Source organism: Oncorhynchus nerka, linkage group LG3, assembly GCF_034236695.1.
Source record: "Oncorhynchus nerka isolate Pitt River linkage group LG3, Oner_Uvic_2.0, whole genome shotgun sequence".
Taxonomy (NCBI): Eukaryota; Metazoa; Chordata; class Actinopteri; order Salmoniformes; family Salmonidae; genus Oncorhynchus; species Oncorhynchus nerka.
Genome location: NC_088398.1, coordinates 9,829,432 through 9,853,233, shown reverse-complemented (window position 1 = coordinate 9,853,233; position 23,802 = coordinate 9,829,432). Strand labels below are relative to the sequence as shown.

General features: G+C 42.0%; 3 protein-coding genes and 1 pseudogene across 9 annotated transcripts; 2 read left to right on the top strand and 2 right to left on the bottom strand.

The window, feature by feature from the left end:
* The first annotated feature begins 23 nt into the window (after nt 1-23).
* LOC115113938 (alpha-crystallin B chain-like) lies at nt 24-6,676 on the top strand (annotated as a pseudogene).
* Nucleotides 6,677-7,044: 368 nt separating this feature from the next.
* On the bottom strand, nt 7,045-16,541 carry LOC115101492 (proline and serine-rich protein 3-like). 3 transcript variants are annotated; one of them, XM_029621006.2, is made up of 14 exons: nt 16,450-16,541; nt 14,662-14,750; nt 14,440-14,551; nt 14,031-14,323; nt 13,661-13,812; nt 13,083-13,189; nt 12,468-12,553; nt 12,213-12,346; nt 11,766-11,980; nt 11,190-11,623; nt 10,889-11,105; nt 10,547-10,709; nt 9,936-10,017; nt 7,045-7,654 (listed from the first exon to the last, which is right to left on the bottom strand). In XM_029621006.2, exons 2-14 carry the CDS (start codon nt 14,670-14,672, stop codon nt 7,615-7,617), a joined length of 2,046 nt encoding a protein of 681 aa, XP_029476866.2. In that variant the 5' UTR covers nt 14,673-14,750; nt 16,450-16,541; the 3' UTR covers nt 7,045-7,614. The 3 variants fall into 3 exon arrangements, with proteins under 3 accessions (XP_029476866.2, XP_029476864.2, XP_029476867.2); XM_029621004.2 differs by lacking the exon at nt 16,450-16,541 and adding an exon at nt 14,985-15,089; XM_029621007.2 differs by lacking the exon at nt 16,450-16,541 and adding an exon at nt 14,985-15,089 and having other exon boundaries at nt 12,213-12,310.
* Nucleotides 15,242-18,508, top strand: LOC115101714 (protein lin-37 homolog). Of its 4 annotated transcripts, none has more exons than XM_029621192.2 (10): nt 15,242-15,430; nt 15,813-15,859; nt 15,949-16,018; nt 16,164-16,211; nt 16,351-16,380; nt 16,475-16,560; nt 16,707-16,867; nt 16,987-17,118; nt 17,212-17,285; nt 17,462-18,508. In XM_029621192.2, exons 1-10 carry the CDS (start codon nt 15,339-15,341, stop codon nt 17,547-17,549), a joined length of 828 nt encoding a protein of 275 aa, XP_029477052.1. In that variant the 5' UTR covers nt 15,242-15,338; the 3' UTR covers nt 17,550-18,508. The 4 variants fall into 4 exon arrangements, with proteins under 4 accessions (XP_029477052.1, XP_029477046.1, XP_029477059.1 ...); XM_029621186.2 differs by having other exon boundaries at nt 15,943-16,018; XM_029621199.2 differs by having other exon boundaries at nt 15,408-15,464; nt 15,943-16,018.
* Nucleotides 18,509-18,778: 270 nt separating this feature from the next.
* On the bottom strand, nt 18,779-20,666 carry LOC115101678 (chemerin-like receptor 1). Of its 2 annotated transcripts, XM_029621148.2 has the most exons (3): nt 20,583-20,666; nt 19,614-19,959; nt 18,779-19,439 (listed from the first exon to the last, which is right to left on the bottom strand). In XM_029621148.2, exons 1-3 carry the CDS (start codon nt 20,590-20,592, stop codon nt 18,926-18,928), a joined length of 870 nt encoding a protein of 289 aa, XP_029477008.1. In that variant the 5' UTR covers nt 20,593-20,666; the 3' UTR covers nt 18,779-18,925. The 2 variants fall into 2 exon arrangements, with proteins under 2 accessions (XP_029477008.1, XP_064864200.1); XM_065008128.1 differs by having other exon boundaries at nt 18,779-19,959.
* Nucleotides 20,667-23,802: the final 3,136 nt, after the last annotated feature.

Genomic DNA, 23,802 nt, shown 5'->3' with positions numbered 1-23,802 from the left:
TACTTCTATTACCAACCGATGCCATGGCAGACACGTCATCCCACCAGCTCCAGTACTTAACACATGTCCATTGAGTGCCAGGGTTGTATAAGTCACACAACTGTCTGCTCTAAATGGGGTCAAGAGGCAGTGGATGTAAACCCAAATCAGATGTGTGTGATGGGTGGTCATAAGATACCTAATCGATGAGGTGCTAAGACCTGTGACATGCTGGAGGCTTATATGACATTGTTGTGCATGTGGTGTCAGTGTAATTGTAGAACATGATGTTCACCCTGCATGTCATAATGACCTAATTATTATAAGGTAGTTTTAATACGCCCCCATTCCTCTCCAGGACAAAGTGGCTCGGGGAGACTGGCCAACATTAGTCACGGATTTGTTCATCCCTCTCTTTGGGATTTCTATCTCTAGAAATTACAGAATTATAAAAATATTGAATCATTTTTCAAATAAGGCCAATGTGATTGAAGATTAGTGTGCTTAACACCTGCTTCACATTGATCAAAAGATCGTTACATGAACAATGTAACAGAAAAATCTGAAGTGTGTAGACCTATAAAATAAATATTGTAACATCTTTAACATTCCAGTGTTTGGGAAAATATCTTTACATGGTGTGACATTGACAATGTTTGTGACCTTGTTCAACCTCTGTTTAATAAGGGGAGGTAGAAGATAATAATCCCCATTCCCCAATTATTAACCCGGGATAAACACCGTTTATGCAGTGTAGTCCTAATTGATAATCATTTTAAGCCTGTCAGAAAATAAAATTGCAATATCTAATAACTTTTCAAGGAATCTGTAACAGCAATTATTGAGCAGTCCGTTATGCAGTGTATCCCTAGAAGGAAGAGTCTGAACTGTTGCCGGGCAGAACACTGTATTGAGATTACCGCTTTTGGCTGTGTTGAATGCCAATTGCCAAATCACCAAAAGGGGCTCCACCAGAGCTCCCAACAGGTGTCAAGGAAAACAATTATGTTAGGTTAATTAAAAAGGTGCATGAGATGGAAACATTCCTATTATCACACATACACTGGCATGTGAATATTGCCACGTTTACGTGGTAGTCGGAACTAGGAAACTCAAATTTCCGACTTGCTAACTGGTCGTGGTTACAGTATACAGTACACGTGCCGCATGCAATCAGTTGGCAAATCAGAAATTTACGAGTTTCCTAGTTTTGACTAACACTTGAACGCGGCATATCACCCTTTACTGTCACATGCTGTCTGGCACGGATGCACTGTTTGGGGGGTTCACCCCTTTGATGTCATTTTTAAACAGACAATCCCGGAAAGTAATGGATAACATACAGCAAAAAACTCTTAGAAAGTGAAATTGTATAATGCATACAAATGATCTCAAATTAAATGACGGAACGCAAGAGGTGGCTAATAACAGACCTCCATCCTATGCTAGCTTGCTACCGATGGCCTGGCTAGCTGTCTAAATCGCCGTGACCCCCAACCAACCTCTCCACTCACTGGACCCTTTTGATCACTCGACTAAGCATGCCTCTCCTTAATGTCAATATGTCTTGTCCATTGCTGTTCTGGTTAGTGTTTATTGGTTTATTTCACTGTAGAGCCTCTAGTCCTGCTCACTACACCTTATCCAACCTATTAGTTCCACCACCCACACATGCAATGACATCTCCTGGTTTCAATGATGTTTCTAGAGACAATATCTCTCTCTTCATCACTCAATACCTAGGTTTACCTCCACTGTATTCACATCCTACCATACCTTTGTCTGTACATTATACCTTGATGCTATTTTATCGCCCCCAGAAACCTCCTTTTACTCTCTGTTCCAGACGTTCTAGACGACCAATTCTTATTGCTTTTAGCCGCACCCTTATTCTACTCCTCCTATGTTCCTCTGGCGATGTAGAGGTGAATCCAGGCCCTGCAGTGCCTAGCTCCACTCCTATCCCCCAGGCGCTCTCTTTTGACGACTTCTGTAACCGTAATAGCCTTGGTTTCATGCATGTTAACATTAGAAGCCTCCTCCCTAAGTTTGTTCTATTCACTGCGTTAGCACATTCTGCCAACCCGGATGTTCTAGCTGTGTCTGAATCCTGGCTTAGGAAGACCACCAAAAATTCTGAAATTTTAATTCCAAACTACAACATTTTCAGACAAGATAGAACTGCCAAAGGGGGCGGTGTTGCAATCTACTGCAAAGATAGCCTGCAGAGTTCTGTCCTACTATCCAGGTCTGTACCCAAACAATTTGAACTTCTACTTTTAAAAATCCACCTCTCTAAAAACAAGTCTCTCACCGTTGCCGCCTGCTATAGACCACCCTCTGCCCCCAGCTGTGCTCTGGACACCATATGTGAACTGATTGCCCCCATCTATCTTCAGAGCTCGTGCTGCTAGGTGACCTAAACTGGAACATGCTTAACACCCCAGCCATCCTACAATCTAAACTTGATGCCCTCAATCTCACACAAATGATCAATGAACCTACCAGGTACCTCCCCAAAGCCTTAAACACAGGCACCCTCATAGATATCATCCTAACCAACTTCCCCTCTAAATACACCTCTGCTGTCTTCAACCAAGATCTCAGCGATCACTGCCTCATTGCCTGCATCCGTAATGGGTCAGCGGTCAAACGACCTCCACTCATCACTGTAAAACGCTCCCTGAAACACTTCAGCGAGCAGGCCTTTCTAATCGACCTGGCCGGGGTATCCTGGAAGGATATTGATCTCATCCCGTCAGTAGAGGATGCCTGGATATTTTTTTTTAATGCCTTCCTAACCATCTTAAATAAACATGCCCCATTCAAGAAATTTAGAACCAGGAACAGATATAGCCCTTGGTTCTCCCCAGACCTGACTGCCCTTAACCAACACAAAAACATCCTATGGCGTTCTGCATTAGCATCGAACAGCCCCCGTGATATGCAGCTGTTCAGGGAAGATAGAAACCATTATACACAGGCAGTTAGAAAAGCCAAGGCTAGCTTTTTCAAGCAGAAATTCGCTTCCTGCAACACTAACTCAAAAAAGTTCTGGGACACTGTAAAGTCCATGGAGAATAAGAACACCTCCTCCCAGCTGCCCACTGCACTGAAGATAGGAAACACTGTCACCACTGATAAATCCACCATAATTGAGAATTTCAATAAGCATTTTTCTACGGCTGGCCATGCTTTCCACCTGGCTACTCCTACCCCGGTCAACAGCACTGCACCCCCAACAGCAACTCGCCCAAGCCTTCCCCATTTCTCCTTCTCCCAAATCCGTTCAGCTGATGTTGTCACACCCTGACCATAGTTTGCTTTGTATGTTTCTATGTTTTGGTTGGTCAGGGTGTGATCTGAGTGGGCATTCTATGTTGGATGTCTTGTTTGTCTATTTCTATGTCTGGCCTGATATGGTTCTCAATCAGAGACAGGTGTTAGTCATTGTCTCTGATTGGGAACCATATTTAGGTAGCCTGGGTTTCACTGTGTGTTTGTGGGTGATTGTTCCTGTCTCTGTGTTTTGCACCATATAGGGCTGTTTTTGGTTTTCCACGTTTATTGTTTTGTAGTGTTCATGTTTATCTGTTTTTATTAAACATGAATCAATATAATCACGCTGCGTTTTGGGCCACCTCTACTTCACCACAGGAAAACCCTTACAGATGTTCTGAAAGAGCTGCAAAATCTGGACCCCTACAAATCAGCCGGGCTAGACAATCTGGACCCTTCTAAAATTATCTGTCGAAATTGCTGCCACCCCTATTACTAGCCTGTTCAACCTCTTTCGTGTCGTCTGAGATTCACAAAGATTGGAAAGCAGCTGCGGTCATCCCCCTCTTCAAAGGGGGGGACACTCTTGACCCAAACTGCTACAGACCTATATCTATCCTACCATGCCTTTCTAAGGTCTTCGAAAGCCAAGTCAACAAACAGATTACCGACCATTTCGAATCTCACCATACCTTCTCTGCTATGCAATCTGGTTTCAGAGCTGGTCATGGGTGTACCTCAGCCACGCTCAAGGTCCTAAATGAAATCTTAACAGCCATCGATAAGAAACATTACTGTGCAGCCGTATTCATTGATCTAGCCAAGGCTTTCGACTCTGTCAATCACGACATCCTCATCGGCAGACTCGACAGCCTTGGTTTCTCAAATGATTGCCTCGCCTGGTTCACCAACTACTTCTCTGATAGATTTCAGTGTGTCAAATCGGAGGGTCTGCTGTCCGGACCTCTGGCAGTCTCTATGGGGGTGCCACAGGGTTCAATTCTTGGACCGACTCTCTTCGCTGTATACATCAATGAGGTCGCTCTTGCTGCTGGTGAGTCTCTGATCCACCTCTACGCAGACGACACCATTCTGTATACTTCTGGCCCTTCTTTGGACACTTAACAACCCTCCAGGCAAGCTTCAATGCCATACAACTCTCCTTCCGTGGCCTCCAATTGCTCTTAAATACAAGTGAAACTAAATGCATGCTCTTCAACCGATCGCTACCTGCACCTACCCGCCTGTCCAACATCACTACTCTGGACGGCTGACTTAGAATACGTGGACAACTACAAATACTTAGGTGTCTGGTTAGACTGTAAACTCTCCTTCCAGACCCATATCAAACATCTCCAATCCAAAGTTAAATCTAGAATTGGCTTCCTATTTCGCAACAAAGCATCCTTCACTCATGCTGCCAAATATACCCTTGTAAAACTGACCATCCTACCAATCCTCGACTTTGGCGATGTCATTTACAAAATAGCCTCCAATACCCTACTCAACAAATTGGATGCAGTCTATCACAGTGCAATCCGTTTTGTCACCAAAGCCCCATATACTACCCACCATTGCGACCTGTACGCTCTCGTTGGCTGGCCCTCGCTTCATACTCGTCGCCAAACCCACTGGCTCCATGTAATCTACAAGACCCTGCTAGGTAAAGTCCCCCCTTATCTCAGCTCGCTGGTCACCATAGCATCTCCCACCTGTAGCACACGCTCCAGCAGGTATATCTCTCTAGTCACCCCCAAAACCAATTATTTCTTTGGCCGCCTCTCCTTCCAGTTCTCTGCTGCAAATGACTGGAACGAACTACAAAAATCTCTGAAACTGGAAACACTTATCTCCCTCACTAGCTTTAAGCACCAACTGTCAGAGCAGCTCACAGATTACAGCACCTGTACATAGCCCACCTATAATTTAGCCCAAACAACTACCTCTTTCCCAACTTTATTTAATTAATTTATTTATTTTGCTCCTTTGCACCCCATTATTTTTATTTCTACTTTGCACATTCTTCCATTGCAAAACTACCATTCCAGTGTTTTACTTGCTATATTGTATTTACTTTGCCACCATGGCCTTTTTTGCCTTTACCTCCCTTCTCACTTCATTTGCTCACATTGTATATAAGACTTGTTTATACTGTATTATTGACTGTATGTTTGTTTTATGTGTAACTCTGTGTCGTTGTATCTGTCGAACTGCTTTGCTTTATCTTGGCCAGGTCGCAATTGTAAATGAGAACTTGTTCTCAACTTGCCTACCTGGTTAAATAAAGGTGAAATAAAAAAATAAAAAAATAAATGAAAAAGCGATATGATTTTGAAGGAGAACATGGTAACATTTCCTCATATATAGGTTGATATGATAGGAGTGTTCCTTAATAAGGCAGGTGCCTATTCTATCGAAGCCTTTGATCACAACTAAAACAAAATCATAATTCCCAGGGGGTCTGGTGGTGAATCCAAAGCAATCCAGGGTGCCCACAGCGAAGTTCCCGCCTCATTATGTAACTCCTGCTATCATAAATACAGACCTTAATAACTGGCACTTCCACAATTTATGTCAGGGAAAAGGGCAGAGTCAGATACACGGACGCAGCAATCCATCCTATTGGCAGTCAGAACATAATACGATTTGCAGGCATCTCATAACGGTAAACGCTAACGACTTCTGCGTCTCTGGGATTTTACACTGTGACCCTTCCCACCAACAATTTGAAAGGACTTTGAGGGTCAAGCGGATTCGGTATTATTTACTGTAATATTCCAGATTTGTCAAGGACTATAAAAACCATCGCTGTAGCCTTTACGAATCAAGGTGCCAGGTGTGTTGTGACCACAGTCGATTCACAGTTCAGGTTGATGTGAAACACTTCAACCCAGAGGAGCTGATGGTCAAGGTGACAGGAGACTTTGTGGAGGTCCAAGGGAAACACAAAGAGAAAAAAGGAAGCAACTACTGTATTACTGTATGTATTATGCAAGAGTTCTCTGTTCATAATCACATTTTCATAGTTTGTGATGACAGACATTGAATATAGCCTGGTTACTATGCAGTCTGTTTCTGCTTCAACCAACTACCGACCAGACTGGAAACCAGACCACTTGTTAGCCTGAAAATGAGCATTCCTCACTGACTGGGTTCACTATAAACGTGTGTTTGCAGGATGGGTCGGGGGTGGTGACGCGATAGTTCAACCGGCGCTACAGGATTCCAGAGGGAGTGGACTCCATGGCTCTGTAGTCGGCTGTGTCGCCTGAAGGCATCCTCATCATATCTGCCCCTATGCTGCAGGGGGAGAACTCCAGACACCTGTCCCACTCAGAATCATGAGCATACACACCCTAGGAACAAACACACAATCCATAGGAACCAGTGTTGGGGAGTAGTAAACTACATGTAGTTCAACTAGTAATTTAACTACATTTTGCAGTAGATGGTGGCAGTTCAAATCCTGGTAGTATTTAGTAGTTAACTTCTTTTTTTGCCATGTAGCAGTGTAGCTAACTACTGGGATTACACTACTTTTTTTGCAAATAGAAAATTAATTATGGGTGTAGTAAGCAATAATTTCCTTTCTTTTTCAGTATTATTCCTTTCTAGTTCTCACTTGAAACATAGTTGTTTAATATGCTAAATTACACATCTTACTCCAGAGTGAACTGTTCTTGCAATTTGTAGTCTGACATTTCAAACTTAAATATGATAATTTATCACAAAGTAGTTTGATGTAGTGAACTCTTTTCAAATTCATTTTAGTTAAAGAAAAAAAAATGTAGTTAAGGGTAACTTTATTGTAGCTTAACTTCTTCTAGTGTGAAGTAATTGGTAGCTTGGTAAACTATGCACACACAAAAATACAGGCACTCTCCAACAGACATATCAAACACTCACCAAGGAACTGGTGCCTGCCTGTACCAAAACACCCATTAACTACGCCATCACACCATTAAAATTCCCTGCTCTCTCTCGAGGTTTGTACATATTAACAGGACAGATTCCTCATTTAAAAGCATCCCTCATCCTAAAGAATCCCATTTAACTCAATCTTAAAATGTTTTTATGGAACCATTCATTGTAAATATGATATAAAACCATTGAAAATGTTGATTTGTATTGTGTGGAGTGTCTAATGCCCTCTAAGTCATGAGTAAATGTTTTAACACTCCGAGATTATCAAGTATGTTCACAAAACCCAACAGTAAGGTTGTTGTATATTTTCTAACTATTTATTGTAAGAAGAGAATTAGTTAAAAATAAATGCACAATATATTTTTGTACAAAAATAAAAATGCTGTTGAATTGATTGGTTGTTTTTGTTCCATGTGTGCACACCACCAGTGCTCACTCTTCCTTGAATTCATCCAACAGCGAGTCCACCTCGCTGAAAGAAAAAACATGTTTTTAGAGCATGTTCTAAGGTTGCTTCAACACTTTGCATAGCCAAATATTACATCACTCTAGGAATCATATGGGTCTGCAATGTTATAAAATAAAATGTAAGATTTTACTCCAAAGACAAAACAATCAGCATAACATGATTTAACTATACAGTGTATTTGGAATGTATCAGACACCTTGACTTTTTCCACATTTTGTTATGTTACAGCCTTATTCTAAAATGGATTAAATAAAAAATGTTCACTCTACACACACTATCCCATAATGACAAATCAAAAACAGGTTTTTAGAACTGGACAATGACCCTAAGGACACAGCCAAGACAATGCAGGAGTGGCTTCAGGACAAGTCTCTGAATGTCCTTGAGTGGCCCAGCCAGAGCCCGGAATTGAACCTGTTCGAACATCTCGGGAAAGACCTGAAAATAACTGTGCAGTGACCCATCCAGCCTGACGGACCTTGAGAGGATCTGCAGAGAAGAATGAGAGAAACTCGCCAAATACAGGTGTGCCAAGCTTGCAGCGTCAAACCCAAGAAGACTCGAGGCTATAATCGCTGCCAAAGTACTTCAACAAAGTACTGAGTAAAGGGTCTGAATACTTTTGTGATTGAGATTTTATTTTATTTTTTGCAAACATTTCTAAAAACCTATTTTCTTTGTCATTATGGAGTATTGTGTAGGTGGGGAAACAATTTAATCCATTTTAGAATAAGGCTGTGCCTTCAGAAAGTATTCATACCCCTGGACGTATTCCACATTTTGTTGTGTTACAGCCGGAATTCACAATTGATAAAAAATTTATAAAAACATTCTCAACCATCTAGGTTTTTAGAAATTATTCCACATTTATTGAAAATGAAATACAGAAACTTGTAGAAGCACCTTTGACAGTGATTACAGCTGTGAATCTTTCTGGGTAAGTCTCTAATAGCTTTTCACACCTGGATTAGGTAACATTGGTCAATTATGCTTTTCAAAATGTTTCAAACTGTCAAATTGGTTGTTGATCATTGCGAGAAACTTTTTCAAGGCTTTCCATAGATTATCAAGTAGATTTAATTCAAAATTGTTACTCGGCCACTCAGGAACATTCACCGTCTTCTTGGTAACCAACTCGTGTAGATTTGGCCTTGTGTTTTAGTGTCTGGTGGAAAGCAACCGAACCAAGTTTTCACTCTAGGATTTTGCCTGCTCCATTACATTTTTTTTTATCCTGAAAAACTACCCAGTCCTTAACAATTACAAGCATACTCATAACATGATTCAGCCACCACTATGCTTGAAGATATGGAGAATGGTACTCAGTAACGTGTTGGATTTGCCCCAAACATATCACTTTGTATTCAGGACAAAGAGTGAATTGCTTTGCCACATTTTTTGCCTTATTGCAAACATGATGTATGTTTTGGAATATTTTTATTCTATACAGGCTTCCTTATTTTCACTCGGTCATTTAGGTTAGAATTGTGGAGTAGCTACAATATGGTTGATCCATCCCCTGCAATTTCCTATCACAGCCATTAAACTAACTGTCACCATTGGCATCATGATGAAATCCCTGAGCGGTTTCCTTCCTCTCCAGCAACTGAGTTAGGAAGGACACCTGTATCTTTGTAGTGACTCTTATTGATACACCATCCAAAGTGTAATTAATAACTTCACAATGCTCAAAGGAACACTCAATGTCTGCTTTTTTCCTATTCTTCTTTGTTTACCCATCTACCAATAGGTACCCTTCTTTGCGAGGCATTGGAAAACCTCCCTGGCCATTGTGGTCGAATCTGTGTTTGAAATTCACTGCTCGACTGAGGGACCTTAAAGATAATTGTTTGTGTGGGGTACATAGAGGTAGTCATTAAAAAATTATGCTAACCACTTTTATTGCACAGTGAAACCATGCAATTTATTATGTGACTTGTTAAAGCACATTTTTACTCCTGAATTTATTTAGGCTTGCCATGACAAAGGGCTTGAATACTTGACGCAAGACATTTTCAGCTTTTAATTTGTAAAGATTTCTAATAACATAATTCCACTTTGACACTATGGGGTATTGTGCAGGCTAGTGACCAAAAAACAAATCTCAATTTAATCCATATTAAATTCAGGCTGTAACACAAAATGTGGATAAAAGTGAATACTTTCATAAGGCACTGTAATTACTCGGAGAATATTTTAAGTTCATTATCTTAATGAGTAAAAGGTCAATGAAATAAATGACGAAGGATGTACTGTATCTAGGGAACCTATACCAGTTCTTTACCTGATTTGCTCCTTCACCCACTTCCTCTGCTGCCTTAAGACCTTCAGTAAGGGGTCATCTTTAAACTCCTGCTCGTCTGAATCTTAAGGGGGAAAATATATGCAGTTAAAATGTCACTGTGCAGATAACAAAAGTAACTTTAGGAGCATTTGATTACATTACCGATTATTTTTGTTGTAACTTTAGCTACTTTCTAGCAAAGCAACGCCAGGAGTTCATAATATGTTATATTAGAGCACATGTTAACTGTACACAGGTATAAATAGCCAGAAATGTACACATGAACACCAGCAAGGTGAAGTGAAAATAGATAACTGTCACTGGTCCACACGGTCAATGCACTTCTGTAACAAAGAGGACTATGGCATCACTCAATTGTTATGCCACCCAAAAGACCCCTTTAGCATTTAGGGCAAAATCCTAACTTATTATTTAGAGTAAGAAATGCATGTATAGGAATGGGATATTCAGGAAAAAGTTCAAGTTAGGATTCAGTCCCGGTGGAACTTGACTAGAGGCTATATATACACACTATTATACGGCCAGAGTCTATTCCACCTCTGCTACCTAGAATTAAGGTCAGCAGTCCCCACTGCACCAAGCAGTCTCACCTTCAGCCTCCTGAAGCAGCTGAGCTACAACCTCCCGTGGATGCTGTGCACTGGGAGGCGGGGCAGGGGACTGCGGGGGCACATATCTGGGAGAGTCAGAGGACACAGGAGTTCTGGGCGGGTCTGGGGAGTCCGTGGTCAGGAACAGTACCTCTGAAACTACCTGCCAAGGTAAATTAATATGCTTTACTCAGCTAATATCTTTATTGAAATTAAACTAACCTGGATAAATGAATAAAGTAAATTAATATTATTGTAACACTGAAATTCATAACAGCCTTTCTTCAATGTGTTAATGGCATCTAGAGTCAGTGATGCTGATGACCCACGGTGTTAACTGACCTGTCCCAGGGCGCTGTGTATGGGAGAGGGTGGTGGAGCACGATCTCCAGGGCAGCCCTCTCTCACTACCCCCGGCCCCCTTTCCTGTTGCCCCCAGTCTCTGCTGGGCTCCTCCCTCCATGGGATGACCCGGTCTTTACCTCTGGTGTGGTGTTGGCTCACACTCCAATCTGCACAGCTGGGCCTCTCAGCATGGTCCCTGTCACCAACGTGACACCTACAGAGATATTGTCATTGAGTTTACAGACTGGGCCACATGTCATTCAGTCAAACTGTCACCCCTCTTAGATACAGGTCATACCTGGCTAATTTCTTCTTTCTGCAGGACGGCCCTGTCCGCTTCTCACTCCTCTCCTTCTGTAGTGTCTCCTTTTTTGTCCTCTCGGTTCTCCTCTGTTGAACTGCCCACTCTTCCTCTGTGGTCACAGACAAGGCGGGCGGTGGTGGAGAGGACTCATGTTTACTAGTGGGCTCCTCAGTGGAGGTGTCTGTGGAGCTGAACTGGGCTTTGGGCTGCCTGACGGTCCGGTCGGCCCCAGAGACCTCACTCCTCTTTGGGCTCCTCTGGTGGCTGAGTGGAGGGGAGTGGGGCTGAGCGGTACAAGAAAGGATGTCACAGAGGAGGTGCATGTGGGAACGGACAGGGGCATCCGGCTGCAACTTAGAGACGGTGGGGCTGGTGATGGGGAGGGAGGGGGCAACTCTATGAGAGGCAGGGAGAGGATTCCGCTGTACCTAACGAAGGGGAACAAATCAAATCATATGATCTGTGATTCGCTAAATGCATTGGAAAATACTACCACACAATGGCAGACATTTCAAAGAGACTTCAAAACCTCTTTCAAATAGCAGGTGTAGTAGACAAGGGGGTAAGTACCTTGTGAGCCTGACAGCTCACAGAGTGCTGATGAAGGGTGTAACCCTGCTGTGGGTTTGACTGAACCCACTGACTGGCCTGCTCCATCTTTCTCCTCAGACGCCACTGAAACAGGATGTCCTCCTCTGGGCGTGTGCGGGGGTTCGGGGGACCAACCACAGACGGTTTGGGCACGGTTCCAGCATAGAGGTCTGCTGAGCTTAGGTTCCCCACAACTTGAGGAAGCGGTTGCACAAGAAGAGTTACTGCAATATGTGTATTCAGATAAAGTGAGAATAAAGAAATTTGCAAAAGGAAACTAAATCGTGACCATGAGAAATTAGGTACGTGGCAAGAGCACAGAATAAGAGTGGCTCTGGGAGTTTGAAAAAGTAATACCATGTGGTTGAGACAAGGGAAAATTCATGCAAATCAGATGTTTTGAACTTCCCAACCCCCAAGGCTCACCAGTGGTTGAGTCGATAAGACTGGTAACTATAGGCCTTCGGACTGGCTCATCTATGCTCACAGGGGAGGAAAAATTGGAGCAGCCCAGGCCCTCAGAGCTGATGGGAATAGATCCACTACTGAGTGAGTGCTCACTGAAAACACAACATTTAGTTTTTGTAAGACTAATCCAATTCTCCTCATTGCAACTGACTGAATTACATTTAATTGCCCCCAACCCTGCTCAGTGTATTCCATTCCTCCCAGCATATCTACCTTCTGTGAAGCAGTCTACTGGCCTTCTCCTGCAGATGCAGTATCTCGGAGTCTCCAAGGTCACCGTGAGAGGAGTCTGACAGGCCCTGCCAGGGCATCAGAAAGAAAGAGGCCAGTGAGTGCATCAGAGGCATCATCTCCTGTCACCTTTTCTATCACCAACATTCTAGAACATTCACAATGTTGTGTAACTGAGCCCTCAGCGGGTTCTGTTTTGAACACGCTTTATGGATCAGGTCTATAAAAGCTCACGTCAGTTGCATAGAGTTTAGCTCATTCCCTCAGGGATATGCAGCAAGCTGGATATGGAGCGGTGTTTTGACCAGAAGGGGTATTAACGAAGGCACCAAACACAGTTGCATAATCAAAGGGAACAGCTTCTAACTAGTTCATATAAACACAGTGGTTGGGCAGAACATGTCGTCTGGTGTTGGTATGCAAATATTATTGAGGAGCAGCACCTTGCATGGGGAGTCTTTCTTCTAATACATCTCAGCCATTCTGGCTCTTGCACACTTGACAGAATTACATTCACCTGTCTAATACCAATGTATCTCACCATCTCAAAAAGAATCTTACCAAAATGGAGCATGAACACGATGATGATGTACTCACCATGGCACTAAGATCAAGGAGTCCTCTGCATGGGGAGAGGGTGGTGCCATGCCGAAACTGCCCAACTGGACTGAGGGTGGTGGCTGAGTCTTTTCTAAGGGAAAGGCCTGTGTACATAAAGAAATATGAAATGATTGAGAAGACATTGTATTTTACTGTTTATACACACAGCATATTTATTGAAATACTTGATTCTTGATATATCTCACAAATATAGCTACTGCTGTACATATTCATCCAGTGTATAGATTGAATTTTGAATCAGTGCTATTTGGGTTGTTAATTGTATTCGTCCTGACGTTCTTGATTTCTTTCCTTTAAAAAAATACATGTTTTAATTGTTTGACATTTGACTGCATTGTTAGGAGCTAGTAACATAAGATTTTCGCTGCACCCGCTATAACATCTGCTAAACTGTGTACTTGACCAATAAACTTTTATTTGAAATGGAGAGCAGAGCAAGACAGTTGGTCAAATGCATCACAACAATCACTACAGTCCTTGTTTTATATAGCCAGCAAAACTTTTAGTGAGTTTCAATGAGATGTAAAGAACAATGAATGATCCAAGTGAAGTACCTATGTCAGTGGTTTGAGTGGGTGTTGAACTGGAGGGTAGAGGGGAGGAGGACAGCCACCAGAAAGGCTGCTGGCCCTCTCCCACCATTGCCGACATCTGCTGACGCACCTCTCGACTCTGTGGCCTTCCGTGACGAAAGCGTTCAATGTACCTGGAAAAGGAATTATTGTAGTTACTAATGAGACAAGTAAAGGGCATAACACCATAAATCAATAAAAAAATCTTATGAACTAATCACCTGCAAGCTTATTGTGGATATCATGATACACACTATAATGAAGACATACATAAGGATCACAAATGCTGTATGACATGTCACAAATAAATCAAATTACCATCATGTAATTTTAGAAATAGTATTAAGCATACTTTGCCAACACTGAATCTTCCTGCTCTCCTCCCCCAGTGGAGACCAGGGACTTTCCCGATGTTGGGTCCCGTGTCAGTGTGTCTGTGTTCGGGGAGGAGGCAGTGTTGGCCGGGGAGGACCCAAGGTCAGTGGAGGGCCAGGACTCTAAGAAACTAGGCTGGGCTTCTGTGGCAGGAGGAGAACAGAGGACAAAGTGGTTGGCTGCCCCAAGGACGCACTGGTCCTCTGGGCTCAGTGAGTGTGTCTGGAGAAGAGGGCTGGACAGCTGGGCAAGGTGAACAGGGCTCAGGGTCTAAGACAAACCAGGAAAAAAGCACAAGTTTGATGTAATGACAATACATTTATTTACTGTATTGAAGCATGTATATTTGGAAAAGACCCTGACAGCCCCTGAAGTCCAGTATTTACGGTTTTTCTCTGTTGCTTTGGAAGCTTCTTGGTGCGTGAAGGGTTGTAATGGGTTTTTCCCAGAGGTGGGTCTGGCAGGAAGGGATTCTTCCTTGTGAACAGAGCAGCACCACTAAGAGAGCAAGAGAGACAAAAGGTGACCATTTTCATTGTGGTAAAAACATATCGTTCTGGTTTGAAAAAGGTAGCTCTGCATTCCTAATTACTTGTTCCACGTCTCACCTGGCTTTCATGTTGACAGTACCACCGGCACCAACTCACACACTGGGCAACGAAGTGTTATAGCCCACATGTAGACAGACAACTCTTAGCTATAATCATAGGATGAGACAGTGTTAAAGTGTGTGTCAGGTAAATACCTAGCACACACGCATTTGATTTAACAAGAGAGTGAAAATAGACAACTAGCTAATTAGCTGGCACTGCAAAAAAAGTTATCCCTGTAACAAGCTAACAACATTGCAGTTGAAACAGTTTTTGTTCATTTAGAAAGGCTAGACCACTGACATCGATGACGTATTAAATACTTTTTTTAAGGCACGTACTTTCCATGTAAATGTTACTTGAGCATCTCGATTTGATCACTGCCTGGGTGGGTTGATTCAATGAAAGGAAAACATAGTGCGCCTTCCGGGTTTTCATCCGGTTTGGGCTTTTGTCAGTTACCGGGCAACCAAACGGCGAAATAAAATAGTTAGATTAGTAAAATCATATGCATAGTCTAGACAATTAGTTCTACTTTTCTAAATGGTACATTCCTCGCAGGATAACTTTTTATTCACCCATTTGACAGATTCAATAATCTTGAGTTTATCTTTACCGAGAACATCATTATCGTCAACGATCGATTCTGGCCAATCTAGAAAAAGTTGGTAAGTGACAGACATTGATTTGAACCAATGATAGTCGACTCCACATTGTCCAACCAGCAGAAAGGAAACGACCTGCGCGCGGAAGAGGAAAGTCCACTGAAACAAATCCGACTACCGAGGTAACCAACCAGGCAGCTAGTTAGTTGTTGGAGGGTAACAAAACTATGTTCTATGTATAGATACGTGGCATTTGGACATTCATTGTGCAATAATTTTCTGCTGATGAAAAATTATGTATCAAATAGACATAATTCCAATACTGCGTCTCACACGCTTACAAAAAAAAAAGACTGCTTCAATTTGCGTTAACTAGCTATTTTAGCTAGCTACGGAATCCAGGCACAACAACAGTCATCTTGGGTCATTTAATATCTAGCTACATATTTTGCATCAGTGTTTCCCTGTACATAAACTTTTTAGCAAGCTTGTCGTTGTAGCTAGCTACCAACTAACTTGTATTTTATATTTTGTTTTGGGGATTTCTGAATGTCGGTGTGAAAGGGGTAGACTGATCATGCATCACGTCAAGATCAAGACTGAGAAGCCAGGTGAGCGCGTGAACATTTCAAAACCAAAAACCAATTATTATATCTCTCCTAAGTAAAGTCGACTGTTTATTTATATATGACAGATGCAGAGGGGAGTGGTGCACGCAGCCGACTAGATGCAGTGTTACAGGGGCTGGTAGAGAAGAGTGACAGTGAGAGGTTGGTGTTTTTATTTTATTTGGAAAGATACAGTACATTAACTGGCTTGACACTGAAACTTACAGCTTCAGGAACCTTTCATTGGCTGTGCACTAATCTAATCAAGCCTAGGTGATGGGAAATGTTGGTTTTGCTGTTTTTCCAGGGAGCAAAATGAAGATGAGACAAAGATGGCAGAAGAGTCTCTGAGCAAGTATGGCCTTAACATTTCTTTTCTTCCTCTGGTATTCCAACTTTTTATATTAAACAAAGTATGCTATTTAGACTCACTCAATAGCCTATTGTGGTTCCACTACTTATGTAGTAATTCCGTTTGCCTGTTTCTTCCATAGGGATGTGTCTCCATCTTCTGCTGGGAAGCGGTAAGCCTTATTTGAGTTTTTTTTTTAACACATCTGACTGTTAGACACTGAAAGGCCTTGACCTGTTACCTTTCCCTCGTCGTTGATGTCATAGCCCATCATCACGATTCCCACAGCACCGGAGGAAGAAACGGAAAGAGATGGATGATAGCTTAACGGAGAGTAACCAACATAAACAAAGTAAGTCCGCTGCAATTGTCAATCCCCTGCCAAACACAGTTCATTTGACTTTTAAAAACCTTTCTCTCTCACTCACTGACTCTACCCTTCAAGCTCTAGATATTCACCTACATATACAATCATTTGTTCTCCTCTCTCTCTGCTAGATGCCTACATTATCAAGTTGTTTGACCGCAGTGTGGACCTGGCCCAGTACACCACCAGTACCCCACTTTACCCCATTTGCCGGGCCTGGATGAGGAACAACCCGGCAGTCAGAGAGAGAGCTGCATCCCCAAGCCCCCCACACAGCATGGGGGAAGAGGAGGTAAGCTCACAACCAAAAAGCAGGACAAAGATGCCCACAATGTGGGCATAAATATATATTTTTCATTAGTGCTCTCTGTCCAGTATTTGTTTTCTCACTTTTCACCTGCATCTTGCCAGGCTGCAGATATGCTCAATGGAAAGGGACAGAATGTGTATCGCCTCCCTCCGCCCACCTCCTGTCCTCTCAACCCTTCTGGAGATCCTGTCAATCTGAGGATCCCATCCACAGAAAAGCCTATTGTCAGCAAGGTACTGTATAACATCTGCTACGCCTAGCCATCATTTTCATATTTGCCACAGTAAAACGGTGGATTGCTTCAATCTGTCTGTCTTTGTCACCAGTCTACAGATACAGCTCTTGTGTCTGGTCCCCTCATATACAACCACATAGAACGCTGGAAAAAGATCAGGCAAAAGTAAGTCCAAGGCATCTAAATAATCATAAAAGATAACTTTGTTGACATTAATAGATTGTGGAGTCGAATATCAACTATTAAACCGAATTGAATCTTGATTGGAGAAAAAAAGTTGATACAATTTCTGTCAGTAAACATTGTTTATCTAGCTGCGATCAATCTTATTAACTGTTCAGATGGAAAGAAGCGTCCAATAAGAATCAGCTGAGGTATAGCGAGAGCATCAAGATCCTGAAAGAGATGAAGGAGATGTACGACCGCTAGCTGGGAATCCCCCAGGCAGTATCCCACAGCAGAGGGAGGAGAAAAGAATAGAGCAGGTAGGAGCCACAAGCAAGTGATCTACCCCAGGACGCTGCACTAGTCCTCTCCCCAAGGAGGACACTACGTGTGACGATGTCAGAGGAGCCTCATGGAGCCCATGTCTACCATATACTGCCACAATTAGGGACCCAAAGTCCTCGTTTTGAAAAATGTAGCAATACTTTCAGTAAGTTGATGCTTCTGGTGGGCCCAAGTTCATCTGTTTAAATAATTATTACATGTTTTTTGTCATATTACAGAATATCTGGTAATGCATTATATAGTCTGTTGTCAATCACAACAATGTGTCATGAAAAGTTTGTAAACAGGTTGAGTAGTGTGCAACATTTGTCTAAATTCCGGAATACTCTAAATTAATTCCAGGCTTCCAGTGGTAAATATTTGTGTTTTAGGATCACCAGTTTCCCAGACAAGCAGTGCTCTTATGAATCTTTTTTGTTTAAACATTCAAAAGAAAAGTCTCTCACACATCTAAAATTTGAAGTAAACTGTAAAAAAAAAAAAAAAAAGTTGTAAAGAGCTATTGTAATTTATTCATCGCTATAATATATCTGCCAGTGCTGTTTTTACAATTGATTGATTTCTGAAATGTAATTTCTCCACAAATGATTTCTCCACAGCAGTTATTTTGGGAGAGGGTTTTTCAGAAGGATCTTGTCATCTGCAGGTCAGAAACACAGTCCACATGGAAGAAATAGGTCCAAGATATCTATCACATACAGGCAATAAATGTTCTGTTTGTTTTGGATCACAAAAGGAATGTTGTCTGAAGTAAACATTTGTAAGTGTTTTTCTTTGGTCAGATTTCAAAGAGTCCTTTCAGGAGTCAACTCTTGTATTAGCTACAAGCAAAATATAAACAAATACATTAATAAATGACCTTAAGAGGTTTTTTGTTACTTTTGATACCAAAATTGATCTGTCTGGTCGAACAGTCTTGTAAGAATTTGAAATTAGAGGTTTAGGAATGTTATTGTCTATTTGTGTGTGAGAATTTCCCCATAATGTCAACATAACATCCCCATAATGTCAACATAACATCAAAATAAGGTCTCCGTAACTTCAACATAACATCACTATAACAGAAGTTAAATCTGGTAACTGCATCAGCATTGCTTGCTCTTTGAGGTTTTAGGCTGGGTGTCTGTAAAGCAATTTGTGACAACTACTGATGTAAAAAGGGCTTTATAAAATACATTTGATTGATTTCATTGCCACCATGAAAACCACAATGACAACAGCTACAGTCAAATTACTCTGTAATACAGATGTACTAGCCCTGTCTTTTGCAGATGTCTCCCATCTCACACCTCAGTTTACACTTTACTATCAGACTGGTCACCAGTGAGGTGTAAAAGTCCTCCTTCTCCTGGAGCCAGAGACTCAGACTTACGGGAGATCCGGGAGAGATGGGAGCTCAGGGAGCGCGTTGATGACACAAAGTTCATCCCGTGGTCCTCTGCAAAAGCATTCTCGAATACGAGCAACACGGACTGACGCAGCTTCTTCTGGAACTCGTCACACATGAAGACGTACAGGATGGGGTTCAGGCAGCTGTTGAGGAAGGCCAGGCTAGCGGACAGGGGAGTCCCTATATGCACGACCAGCTTGAGGCCTTGGTTGTCTTCCATGAAGTCCAGAAACTGGAACATGTGGAAGGGCATCCAGCAGATGAAGAAGGCCAGGACAACGGAGATGATGATCCGGAGGGACCTGTGCGTTCTTCCTTTCTGAAGGCGCCTGGCGCGTATCCATATGGCAATGTAAGAGCCTATGATGACCAGGAATGGGATGAGAAAGCCCAGCAGAAAGCGGAACACAACCAAGTCCCTGTAGGAAGAATGGGAAATTGAATAACTGCACATTGTCCTATTATCATGGTGTATGATCTCCCGAAAGATGGTGAATGGGAGGCTACAGACCAATGAGGCTAACCAGATCCCCACACAGATAACCTCAGCCCTGTCTGGCGTGCACTTGTTATGGGCCCACACAACTACCCACGTGGACAGGCAGCGGTGCAGACTGATGGCCGCCAGGAGGAAGATGCTGGCGAACATGTTGAGCATAGTCACCATGCTGTTTAACTTGCAAAGGATGTCACCGAAAGGCCAATCATAACCACGGGCAATGTAGATGATATAGAGGAGCAGAAAGGAAGTGAAGAGGAAGTCCGCCAAGGCCAGGTTGAGGAACCAAACAGAGTTGACATTCTTCTTTATCCTGCAGCTCGTCACGTAGATCACCAAGCCGTTGCCAGTGGGGCCAAGCACAAACGCCACACAGTAGACAACCAGAGATATTATGCCCATCCCAGTTGTCACATCAGAATATACCATGGTAGAGTTTTCTGAAATTAGAAAGAAATATTACCAATTGTCTTTTAGGCTCTGACACATTGTAATCTTAAATATAGTGCTGATTAGTAGACTTTTCTATAAGAGATTATTTGAAACGGATGTTATCTGAAAGTTATTTGCAAGGGAAGTCAGTATCTTGCAAAATGGTGTATATTTTGTGCAACCTTGCACGCGTACTGCACTGCTATAGATAAGCCTTAAATATCTATTTGTTTATTTGGATAAATTATTCACAAGAAATGTCCCAATGGAATGGGGAAAAAGAGAAGGTTACATTGTGGTAATTTGTTACCCCAGTTTTCATTAATTTCCCACCTACTATGACCAGGTATGACTTTCAACAAGGAAAGTCATTAGATTTATTGAAGACATTTAGTACATGACTTAGCCCTCATATGTTCTCTATTCACACATAATGCAACAATTCTAATGCATAGGAGTTTCTAAAAAAGTATGAGTAAAAGCAATTGACAAAAATCGAGATGACATTAAGAATTGCATGTTTGTCATGAAACTCTACTTCTACAAATGAAGCATCAGTCTGAGTGAAAAGTTAAAGCACCCGGTGCAGAGATCATAAGGGTAGAAAAAAATAGACTATAAAGCGTCTTACCCATTTCCATCTTATTCTCTATAGCAAGAATATCATCCACTCTCTCGCCACAAATGAAACAGCTTTCTCTCACGTGCGCGCACTGTCGCCCTCTGCCTCCCTCCCTCCCTTTCTCTTCAAACATCCTCTTAAAGTTTAAAGTGCCTTATTTCATATTTGAAGATGGTGTGGATTAGGGTTGAATAACAGGAACTGGGTTACCGAGATTTCCCGGCCAAAGCTACTCCATTTTCCCAGTATGAATAACTGCGAAAAACCGGTAAATTATAATAAATTATTTATATGAATAGGCTCAGCATGATGTGAAATGGAATTACATTATATGCCATATCTACATCTGGCGTCTTTGGAAAAAGTGCTAAATTGTCATTATTGAGTAAAAGTAAAGAAAATGACTCAAGTAAAAGTGAAAGTCAGCCAGTAAAATACTACTTGAGTAAAAGTCTAAAAGTATTTCGTTTTAAAAATACATAAGTATCAAAAGTAAAATAATTAATCATTTCAAATTCCTTTATATTAAGCAAACCAGACATCACAATTTTCTTTACTTTTTTTATTGTCGGAAGGCCAGGGCACACTCCAACACTCAGACATAATTTACAAATGAAGTACGAGTGTTTAGTGAGTCCGCCAGATCAGATGCAGGGATTTTCCCTTGATAAGTGTGTGAATTGGACAATTTTCCTGTCACTGTAACGAGTACTGCTGGGTGTCAGGGAAAATGTATGGAGTAAAAAGTACATTGTTGTCTTTAGGAATGTAGTGTAGTAAAAGTAAAAATTGCCAAAAATATAAATAGCAAAGATACCCCATCAACGCTTCTCAGTATGGAGCGCAGTTCACAATGCATGTATCATCTCATCATGGTAACTTTATTTTCTTGTGAAAGGTAGAACTACGTTTGCTGCAACATAGCCTATGCTACAGTAATATAAGGACTGAATGCAGTCCAATTTACTCTTCTCCATCTGGATTTCGGGGTCACCATTTTTTTCACTGTTAAGATGCATTTTTTAAATTGCAGCTGCATAGTTTTTAAACAGTCTATCACTCGAATATCATTACTTTAAATCAGTGCGCATGCAAATACTCTTTCTGTCTTTCTCGTTCCATCAATTGCATTCAAATTGCATCCAAAATAGATAGGCCTAATCCTGGTCAAGATTGATGTACTGTACAGTGCATTCGGAATGTATTCAGACATCTCAATACCAAGCATCTCAAGTCCAGCAGCAGCAGGTCCTGCACGTTCTCTGACTTGTCACCGGCCAAGATGGCAGTCTGCACAGCTGTGGAGGACAGAGAAGAGATGTTGGATGAAACATTGTATCACATACACTTGACACAGTGAAATACACTTGACACACTTTTCCCACGTTTTGTTATGTTACAGCCTTATTCTTATTAAATTCCCCCCCCCCCATAAATCTACACACAATACTCCATAATGACAAAGCAAAAATAGGTTTTTAGAAATATTTGCAAATTAAAAAAAACAATAATAATAATCTCACATTCACATAAGTATTCAGACCCTTTACTCAGTACTTTGTTGAAGCACCTTTGGCAGCGATTACAGCCTCCAGTCTTCTTTGGTATGACACTAAAAGCTTGGCACACCTGTATTTGTGGAGTTTCTCCCATTCTTCTGCAGATCCTCTCAAGCTGCCAGGTTGGATGGGGAGTTTCGCTGCACAGCTATTTTCTGGTCTACAGAGATGTTCAATTGGGTTCAAGTCCGAGCTCTGGCTGGGCCACTCAAGGACATTCAGAGACTTGTCCTGAAGCCACTCCTGCGTTGTCTTGGCTGTGTGCTTACGGTTGTTGTCCTGTTGGAAGGTAAACCTTTGCCCCAGTCTGACATGCTGAGCGCTCTAGAGCAGGTTCTCTCTGTACTTTGCTCTGTTCATCTTTCCCTCGATCCTGACTTGTCTCCCAGTCCCTGCTGCTGAAAAGCATCCCCACAGCATGATGCTGCACCACCATGCTTCACTGTAGGGATGGTGCCAGGTTCCCTCCAGATGTAACGCTTGGCATTCGGGCCAAAGAGTTCAATCTTGGTTTCATCAGACCAGAGAATCTTGTTTCTCATAGTCTGAGAGTACTTTAGGTGCCTTTTGGCAAACTTCAAGCGGGCTGTCATGTGCCTTTTACTAAGGAGTGGCTTCCATCTGGCCACTCTACTATAGAGGCCTTATTGGTGGAGTGCTGTAGAGATGGCTGTCCTTCTGGAAAGTTTTCCCATCTCCACAGAGGAGCTCTGGAGCTCTGTCAGTGACCATCGGGTTCTTGGTCACTTCCCTGACCAAGGCCCTTCTTTCCAGATTGCTCAATTTGGCCGGGCGACCAACTCTAGGAAGAGCATTGGTGGTTCCAAACTTCTTCCATTTAAGAATGATGGAGGCCACTGTGTTCTTGGGACCCTTCAATGCTGCAGAAATGTTTTGGTACCCTTCCCCAGATCTGTGCCTCAACACAAACCTGTCTCATTGCTCTACGGACAATTTATTTGACCTCATGGATTGGTTTTTGCTCTAACATGCACTGTCAACTGTGGGACCTTTTATATAGACAGGTGTGTGCCTTTCCAAATCATGTCCAATTAATTTAATTTACCACAGGTGGACTCCAATAAAGTTGTAGAAACATCTCAAGAATGATCAATGGAAGCAGGATGCACCTGAGCTCAATTTCGAGTCTCATAGCAAAGGGTCTGAATACTTATGCAAATAAGGCATTCCTGTTTATTTGTAATACATATGCAAAAATGTCTAACTCTGTTTTTACTTTGTCATTATGGGGTATTGTGTGTAGATTGATGATGATTTTTTTTATTTAATCCATTTTAGAAAAAGGCTGTAACGTGACAAAATGTGGACAAAGGAAATGGGTCTGAATAATTCCTGAATACATTCTATAGCCTATAGATCTTTGAGCCTACCTCTTTCAGGTAATACATTAAATGCAGTATTAGCCTTACATTTAGCTAATGAATGATGGGTTATGCATAGGCTAAGCTTCTAATTTATAGCTGTCTCTTGCATAATCCACACCTACGCTCCACTGGCCTCTCTCCTTAAAAAAATGCTCCTTAGCTCTTGGAGTCCCAGGAAAAGCTAGACTAGAATAATAGCTTGCTGGACATTTTTTTAAATCATTATTAGACTATCAATAGACTATTGGAAGAGGGATACAGTCTGGGGAGAAAGAAGGAACAAAG